Below are 9,280 nucleotides of genomic sequence, written 5' to 3' on the forward strand. Positions count from 1 at the left end.
TGCTTAGCACCATCCCAGATGTCAAGGTTCTAGGGCAAACGTCATGAGTGGGTTTGGAAACCCGGGGAAGCCAGGGCTCGTAAATTGATGGGGAAATGGGGCCAGGGCCCGAGTGAAGGCACTGTCATCCGCAAGCGCAATCAAACCGAGAAGGAGTTTGCCAGCCCAGGATATGAGTAAAACCTTAAGTTTGAGGAAGGGCAGATGCATCCTATTGTGACTAGGGCCAAGCATGCCCCAATCGTAGGCCACCTCATGGCTTCCAAGAGGGATATGGGGTGTATAAAAGGTGTGCAGTCTCAGAGCATCCCCAAAGCCTCAGCATCTCCACGTTCCAGCCCCTGGTGAACTAAGGTAAGTTGGGCAAAAGAACGCCTCTCCTGGAAGCCTGGCTCTACCTGGTCTCAAACTCTGCGGGCAGCTGGGGCTGGAGCACTTGGTGGTTGGTCCCAAAGAAAGGCCTCGTGTGGGCATCTGTCTCCTCCGAACCATTTGGGACCCACCTCTCTTGGGCTGCAAGTCAACATCTGAAGTGTGTGGGGCGGGGGCTGAGATGGGGGTCCAGGGTGTGTGCAGAGTCTGGTGTTGAGGCTCCTGCTGGCGTGTGTGGTGACGCTGTTGTGCGTGACCAGGAGCTGAGCGGGGCTGGTTAGGAGAGGGTGGCACCGGCTCTGGGGCAGCGCTGCCCTGAAGGGCAAGGCCCATGCAGGGAGGCAGGAGAGCTCCTCAGGGAGCAGGGGGCAGAGGCCCAGGGAGCTCAGAGCAGCAAGGACAAGAGGAGGTGGTACAGTGGCCAGGTCCTGCTCTGGGATTCGGGGACCATTGTTCCACCCCCGTGTGCTCAGTGCCTGGGGAATCATGACTTCCCTCTCTAAGATTTGCTTTCTCACCAGAATTTAGAGTCGATCTAAACCGTCGTTTTTTCTCTAGATGCCTCTTTTCTATGAATTCTCTTAGAGAGGGGTTAAGATGCTCCTTTAAAATAGGTAGAAATTAAATTAAATTAAATTAAATTAAAATGGGTAAAATGAATAGAAATTTTCACTGCAAAGTAAAGGAGCTGTTACAGTGGAGGATTACTGGACTGAATGTCAATATTATGACATAGTATGAGTGTGTTTCGTGTTTGGTAATTGCAGTCATTGTTGCTTTTGTTGTGGTCATCCATTTACAATGCTTGGTATCAGTCTATTTATCTCTTGTAAAAATAAAAGTATAAAGAAAAGTAAGGACAAGGTTAAAAAAAAAAAGAAGCTTAACGCTGAGAACAAAGTGATTTAGCTTAAGACCTATCAGAAATACTCAGGGATGAGGGCACATAGAAGCTAGATACACATTTATTTGTGTATTAAGGTCTCGGCAGTCAAAATGCTTAGTTGCCAGCAACATCGGGCTGTGAAAAATAAGTACTTGATGAATCTATAAGATGACAGGTTGTATCAGATTTTATGTGCATTTTTCATCATTGCTTACATGGTTCATGGATAAGTGTATGAAAAACAATTTCTCTGGGTAGAAAATATTCAATCATGTAACAAGAAAGTGATAAGATTTTGTTGCTGTGGTCATTATAAAGAACCAATCAGAAAAAGTTGAGTGATAGGGAATGTCTTTTCGAGCATGAATCCTGCTGGGAAGTAGCCTCCCTCCTGGGGAAAACACCACTGGAATCTTCAGAAAGCCTCTCTGGCCACAGCAGTAGAGGGAGGGAAGATTTCCCTGAAGAATCTGTAGCAGGCAATTTTTCAATGCTTTTCTGAACGTAGTGATCACCTTCACATTCCAGCATTGCTCAGAGTCACATGGTCCAAGAAAATAGTAATCAGAGTAATAAAGAGCTCTGGAGATCTTGTGAATCAAAGATGTCTGAAAAGTAAGAAAGTGCTTGCGAGTGTATTTCTATCATTAATGTGTCGGAAATGATACAAGGCGTTGATTGGTTTAATGAGAATTAATGTGAATAAACTTGAAATATAGAACATGGCATTTTGAAGAGGCATGAAGAATGATTAAGAGCAGACACTCAAAGAAGAAATGAATCTATAAAAAACCAGCACAATGACCCTAACCCAAGCTACAACTGGTCTATATGTTCATTAATTTCCTAGTATATAAAGCATGAATTTACCATGGTTTTGATATGCTTTTCTTTAATGACTAATACTGTTGAGCATCATTTCACAGGCTTATTAACCATCTGTATATTTTCTTTGAATAGCTATCATTCAGATCTTCTGTCCACTTTTTAATTATAGGGGTTTTTTTTTATAGTTGAGTTGTAAGAGTTCTTAAAATATTCTGATTACAAGTTCCTTTGGGGATATTTGAATTGCAAATATGTTCTCCCATCCTATAAAAAAAAATGGGTAGAAATTTATTTTAAAAGTCGAAATCTTTACAAGAGTACTCAACATGTTTTGGTTCTCGTGTGTGTTTGTGTGTGTGTGTGACCACGTGAGCACACATACACACATATATATTTACACTCATATTTACCTGTGTATTTACACATGTTTGTCTGGAGTTTTATATGCTCATTTGATCCTTACAACAACTTTAAGAGTACAGAGAAGTTAAGTAACTTGCTCAAAGTCACACAGCTGGTTAATTTTTGAGACAGAACTCAGGTCCAAGAAAGTCATGTTCTAAATTCCACAGTATCTGCTGTGCCGTGATATTACTTTTTGTTCTCATTACCCCTGTCCTTCCTTCTTACTCTTTCCTTCTCTCTCCTCTCACTCTCTGTCTCTCTCTCTCTTTTTACATCTTTGTTTTTCTCTCTCCCTCTCCATTTCTCTTCTCCTTTCTCCCTTTTTTCCTCTCTTCCTTCTTTCCTTCCTTCCTTCCGTATTTCTTTATTTGTCTGAATTAAAACCTTGCAATGGCTTACAAACTGTAGCTACAATTTATACTGATGAACCTCATTGCCCACACACACACCTTTAATCAGTGAAGGCACCAGGCCAAGTTTGAAATGGGACAGTTTTGAACGAGACAGGAGGTTCTCCTGGGTGGAGCGTCTCTAAGGCTCCAGACTTCCTCACTTGTGTGTCTTTCCCCTTGCAGTGCACATCCAGACCAGAATGTATCATCAAAAGCAGAAGCTGTGCTGCCCGCTACCAAAGTATTGCTGCCCTCCATCCCAGCAATGCTGCCCCCCACCAAAGTATTGCTGCCCCCCACCAAAGTATTGCTGCCCCCCACCAAAGTATTGCTGCCCCGCACCCCAGCCATGCTGCCCACTACCAAAGTATTGCTGCCCCCCACTTCAGCAGTACTGTCCCCCTCTGCAGCAATGCTGCCCCCCAGCAAGGTACTGCTGCCCCTCACCAAAGCAGTTCTAAACTCCACCTCAGCACACCAAACAGCCTTGCCCGCTTCAACCCAAGGGCAAGGAGCCCTCTGTCCCAAAGTGCCCACACCCTCAGCAGTGCCAGAAGTCCAAGCAGAAGTAAACCCCAGGCATGGGCCAGAGGCCAAGCTCCCTGCAGAACAGAGACCATGAAGCCCACTCCCCTGTCTCAGCCAGCCAGCTGTCAGCACCACTCACCCCCGGCTTCTGGAGGCAGCCACACTTGTGGAAAAGGCAGCACCAGGATGGGAGCTTCCTGGATCAACATTTCTTATTAATTAGCAGCTGTAATTTCCATTTAGAAAAGGATCTGGTTGTAAACCGTCTAATCTTCTTTGTTGACTTGTATACTTTGCCCTGTTGGCTGCCTGGAAACTTAAGCAGCGTGCCCGACCACGTTTTCCTAGCAAACTTCGTCTCTGCTCCAGTTTTTCAAACAATTAAACACAATTCTGTTGGCATGAATGTGTCGGTTTGATTATTTCATCATCTTACAGTTGTTAACTCCTGCAGATTTTGTATCCTGCTGCCTAAGCAAGAGCCCTAGGAGGGCTGGGCATGTGGGTGCAGGTAGAGGAGAAGGCATGGGGAGATGCACTTCTGAGCTGAAGGACATTTTCCATGGTCCTGCCAGGGTGAGGAGGAGAGATGGGCACTTCAGCTGCATGGAGACACATCCCCACATCCTTGGAAAATGAGAACAGCCTTTGGACATAGGGGAGATGATGCCCGTCTAGAAAATGGAGGTCCAGAAAGAGTAAGGGAAACCCAGCCAGGAGCTAAAGAGTAGAGTAGAGGCAAATAAATGGAAATTCAGACAATACTCCAAGGGCGTGTGGGTCAAAATGAATTGAGGACCGGGCCTGAAAAACTCTCCCACTGGTAAAAGAAAAGATGAGATTTTCTTCAAGCTAACAAAATGTGTTAGTAGGAGACAGTCTATGTAAAAATCATACATCCATCACACACATATATCCACTGTCAATAATTTTTAAAGTCATAGCACCCATTGATTCTCCAGCTTGGGGTTTCTCCTGGGCTATTTTTCTCTCACTGCCCTCTTACTTTCCATTCCCTAAATTCTTGGGGTATTAGGGTAACCGGAAAATTCAGGCCCACAGGTAAGCCAAACTTCTTCTTTCTATTACATCCACTACACCCATACCTTTCCACCGAATCCTTCTCTCACAAAAAGTTCCAAAATTGAGGTATTTGTGTCTCTTTTCCTATACCTGCCTCCCGTTTCATGTTTGTGGGCTACAAGGGAATCACTGAAAATCCACAGAAGTACCCAAAGGAGCCAGAAAGGAACAAAGCATAAAGTAAATGTGTGAATTATCCCCAACATAGATCACAGAGCATGTAGAATTCAGAATAAGCTAAAGACAGATGTTTTAGCATTGCTTCCATGGTTGGCTGGTCTCTTCTTCCTCCACCATCTCTGTTCATGCCCTTCAGCGAGGCTCCATCCATCTACCTGTTTATCCATCACCAATCCATCCATCCCAACCAGCAATGCATCATTGCATCCTTGGTAAGTACCTCCTCCTCCCTTTCTTTAGAATGTGGTGGGTGCCGTGGAAGCACAAACTCACACACAAGGCTCCAGGACCCTTGGTTTAATCCCTGTAAGAAAACCAAGCTCAGGCTCTCAAGACAACAGAAAACAATTTGACCTGATGACGTCTAATTCATGGATGACTTGGAATGCACAAATACCTCATTCCTGCCCTCAGAACTCAGAGGAGACAGAGAGAGAACACTGAAGGCTATTGAGGGAGGAAGAAGAACTTGGCCATCTCTGTCGTCATGGCACCCAGCACGGGGCTCCCAGAACATGTCTGTCCAGGAGGAACACCAGGAGCAGGGGGGTTCAGAATGGAAGGACAGTGGGATGTGTGTAAGTAAGCAGGAGTGCGTTCCAGGACTGCGTAGAGCAGCAGCCGATGCTGCGAGGGCCAGCAGTTCCCAGGAGGCCAGCCCTCCAACGTCTCAGCCCCGGTCCATGGTGGAGAGCGCACATAGCCTCTGCAGCCACCTGCACCAGTTGAACACCACAGAAAGCTGGGGGGCGCCTCCAGTTTCCAGACCTATGTGTCGTAAATATTTCCCACAGAGCGTTGCATTCAACAGAATTTAAGGATGACACACAAAATGAATTGAAAAGCTGTAGACACCTTAAGTGAACTCCCTGAAAATGATGAGCACTTTGAGTCAATCCCCACCCTCTGATACCTGAGTCCGCACAGTCTCCAAATAGCTCCTCTCTTGCCTCACATACATGACCTTGCCCCAGAACTCTCCTTTGGGTTCTTACTCTCTATTTCCTCACCTTCCCTCACTCAGCTGATAAACACAAGGTTCAATTTGACACTCTGGGCTTCACTTAATTTTCTCCCCCACTAATGATCATACTGGGATGTGTGCACATGTGCTTATGTGCAGACCATCTTGCAGAATTTTCTTTTATCCCCATCCTACTGGGTTGGGATGCCAGATGCACGCCTATGATGGACTGAATCCAATACTTCCCTAGGCCTCACTTTACTCATCTGTATAGTGGACAGAATAACAACTGCAACCTGGGGTTGACGGGGAGGGGTCTTCAATGAGACAAAGTAAATAAGTAGTAAGTAGGATGTAACACAGAGTAAATGTTGGATGAATGTTAGCTCTTGCTTTTATTATTATTCTTCACTCTCTGACAGAGCAGGAATACCCTCCACTTATTACCACCATCCTGACGACATGGACTCCACACCTTTAGTAAGAACAATGTGTGAGGGGCAGGGCACATCTTGGGGACAAGGACAAGGACCAATTGTGTAGACCAAAGCATCTGAGGGGTGTTCACAGGCGGAAATGACATTTCGTGCAGGGCCTAATCACCCCATTGGGTGGTTGCCCTTTTCTTCCACAATCTTCCCCTTTGTAACACCTGCCCACGATGATTCCTGCTCCTGAGGCAGTCCTGGGCTACTCTGGCCCACAGTGACTTTTCCCTATCAATGGCCACAGCCATCCATGTCTTTTGGAGGCAGACCGTGCTCCTTGGAGAGGCTCATAAGCTGAGGAGCATGGAGAGGGCACGGCGTGTGCCAAGGGATCACATACATACACACACGTTTATCTTTACATTCATATTTCCCTGTGTATTTCTGTGTTTTGTGAGGAGTTTTATACGCTTATTTATCCTTACAACAACCGTAGGAAATGTACAGAGAAGTTGAGTAACTTGCTCAAAGTCACAAAGCTGGTTAATTTTTGACACAGGACTCTGAACCCAGTAAATCCTGATCTGGATTCCACCGTTTCTCCTGTGGCTGGATATTACTTTTTGTTCTCTTTACCCATGTCTTTGCTCCTTCCTCTTTCCTGCTCTCTCCTCTCTCCCTCTCTGTCTCTCGCTCTGTCTCAGCTTTTTTACATCTTTCTTTGTTTTCTTCTACTTCTCTCCCTTTCTCATCTCATTTCTCTCTATTTTCTCTCTTCCTTCTTTTGTTCCTTCCATCCATATTTCTTTCTCTCAAAAAAAAGCTTGTAATGGTTTAGAAAATGTAGACACAATTTATACTGACAGACCTCATTGCAAACACACACACCTTAAATCCGTGAAGCAACCTGTTGGAGCGTGAAATGGGGCAGGTTTGAAAGAGGCAGACGGTTCCCCAGGGTCGAGATTTTCTAAATCTCCAGACTTCCTTACTTGTGTGTCCTTCCCCTTGCAGTGCACATCCAGACCAGAATGTATCATCAAAAGCAGAAGCTGTGCTTCCCCCCACCAAAGTCTTTCTTCCGCGCACCGCAGCCATGCTGCCCACTACCAAAGTATTGCTGCCCCGCACCCCAGCAATCCTGCCCACTACCAAAGTATTGCTGCCCCGCACCCCAGCAATCCTGCCCACTACCGAAGTATTGCTGCCCCGCACCTCAGCAGTACTGTCCACCTCCCCAGTACTTCCGCCCCCCACCAAAGCAGTGCTAGACCCCCCTCAGCACACCAAGCAGCCTTGCCAGCCTCCACCCAAGTGCAAGGTGTCCTGTGTCCCCAAGTGCCAACACAAGTTCCCACGCCCGCCACAATGCCAGATGTCCAAGCAGAAGTCATCCCTGGCCATGGGACCTAAGGCCAAGCTCCGTGGAGACCAGAGACCATGAAGCCCACTGCCCTCTCTCAGCCAGCCAGCTGTCAGCGCCCCTCACCCCCGGCTTCCGGAGGCAGCCGCCCTTCGGGAAAAGCAGCACCAGGATGGCAGCTTCCTGGATTAAGATTTCGTATTAATTAGCAGCTGCAAGTTCCATCTCAGAAAAGGATCTGCTTCTAAACCATCTAACCTTATTTGCTGCCTTGTATCGACTTCGCCCTGTCGGCTTCTTGGAAACTTAAGCAGCGTGGCCGGACATCCTTTCCTAGCACCCTTCGTTTCTACTCCAATTTTCCCAACTATTAAACACAATTCCTTTGGCATGAATGTGTCTGTGGATTATTTCGTCATCTTGCAGTTGTTAATTCCTGCAGATTTTGTATCCTCCTCCTCAACCCAGAGCCCTTGGAGGTCTGGGCATGAGGGTTCAGGTAGAGGAGAAGGCATTGGGAGATGCACTCCGGACTGAGGGACATTCTCCATCGACCTGCCAGGGTGAGGAAAGAGATGGGCACTTCTCACTCATGGGGCTCATCCCCACATCCCTGGAAAATGAGAACAGCCCTTGGAGAAAGGGGGAAATGAGGCCCGTCTCGAAAATGGGGGCACAGAAAGAGTAAGGGAAACCCAGCCAGGAGCTAAAGAGTAGAGTAGAGGCAAATAAATGGAAATTCAGAGAACACTCCATGGCCGTGTGATCAAAATGAATTGAGGACCGGAACTGAAAAACTCTCCCAATGGTACAAGAAAAGACCAGAGTTTCTTCAAGCTAACCAAATGTGTAAGTAGGAGCCAGCCTATCTAAATGTCATACATCCAACGCACACACATTTCCTCTGTCAATATTTTATTAAAGTCAGAGCCCCCGTTGTTTCTGCAGCTTAGGGTTCTCCTGGGCAATATTTCTCCCACTGCCCTCTTACTTTCCATTCCCTAAATCCTTGGGGCATTAGGGTAACATGAAAATTCAGGCCCAAAGGTAAGCCAAACTGCTTCTTTCTATTACAGCCACTACACACAACCCTTTCGACCAAATCCATCTGTCACAACATAGTGCACAAAATGAAGTCTTTGCTTCTCTTTTCCTACACCTGCCTCCGGGCTACAAGGGAATCACTAAAAACCCACAGAAGTACCCCAAAGGAGCCAGAACGGAACATCACATAAACTAAAAGTGTGAATTATCCCCAACATAGATAGCAGCCCCTGTAGAATTGAGAATTAGCTAAAGAGAGAAGTTTTAGCGTTGCTTACCTGCTTGTCTGGTCTCTTCCTCCATCATCTCTGTTCATGCCTTTCAGCAAGGCTCCCTCCGTCTATCTATTTATCCATCACCTATCCATTCATCTCCACCAGCAATGCATCATTGCATGCTTGGTGAGTACCTCCCCTCCCTTTGCTTAGAATGTGACGGGTGTTGTGGAAGCACAGAGTCACACACAGGGCTCCCCACCTCTTGGTTCAATATCCATAAGAAGACCAAGCTGAGACCCTCAAGACAACAAAGAAGAATTTGCCCAGATGCCGTCTCATTCATGGATTACTTGGAAGCTACAGATACCTCATGCCTTTTGGCCAGAATTCAGAGGAATCAGAGAGAGAACACTTAGGGCTGTTGAAGGGAGGAAGGAGAACGTGGCCATCTGTGTCATCATGGCACCCAGCACGGGGCTCCCAGAACATGTCTGTCCAGGAGGAACACCGGGAGCAGGGGGGTTCAGAATGGAAGGACAGTGGGATGTGTGTAAGTAAGCAGGAGTGCGTTCCAGGACTGTGTAGAGCA

The 9,280-nt window shown here is 46.6% G+C and overlaps 1 protein-coding gene across 2 annotated transcripts; it reads left to right on the forward strand.

Annotated features, from left to right (window-relative positions):
* Positions 1-217: 217 nt before the first annotated feature.
* Positions 218-3,813, forward strand: LOC118883917 (splicing factor 3A subunit 2-like). Of its 2 annotated transcripts, none has more exons than XR_005017141.1 (2): positions 218-354; positions 3,067-3,813. XR_005017141.1 is itself a non-coding variant. In XM_036831072.1 (2 exons), the coding sequence occupies exons 1-2, from the start codon at positions 1,803-1,805 to the stop codon at positions 3,503-3,505; spliced, it is 510 nt and encodes a 169-aa protein (XP_036686967.1). In that variant the 5' UTR covers positions 1,182-1,802; the 3' UTR covers positions 3,506-3,813. The 2 variants fall into 2 exon arrangements, 1 of the variants encoding a protein (XP_036686967.1); XM_036831072.1 differs by lacking the exon at positions 218-354 and adding an exon at positions 1,182-1,873.
* Positions 3,814-9,280: the final 5,467 nt, after the last annotated feature.

This window comes from Balaenoptera musculus, chromosome 1, assembly GCF_009873245.2.
Source record: "Balaenoptera musculus isolate JJ_BM4_2016_0621 chromosome 1, mBalMus1.pri.v3, whole genome shotgun sequence".
Classification (NCBI taxonomy): domain Eukaryota; kingdom Metazoa; phylum Chordata; class Mammalia; order Artiodactyla; family Balaenopteridae; genus Balaenoptera; species Balaenoptera musculus.

Bases quoted from the DNA above. Each gene is read 5' to 3' on its own strand.
- LOC118883917 (XM_036831072.1), top strand. From the start codon at position 1,803: ATGGTCCAAGAAAATAGTAATCAGAGTAATAAAGAGCTCTGGAGATCT. The intron at 1,874-3,066 runs GTAAGAAAGTGC...TTCCCCTTGCAG, and splicing joins GAATCAAAGATGTCTGAAAA to TGCACATCCAGACCAGAATG.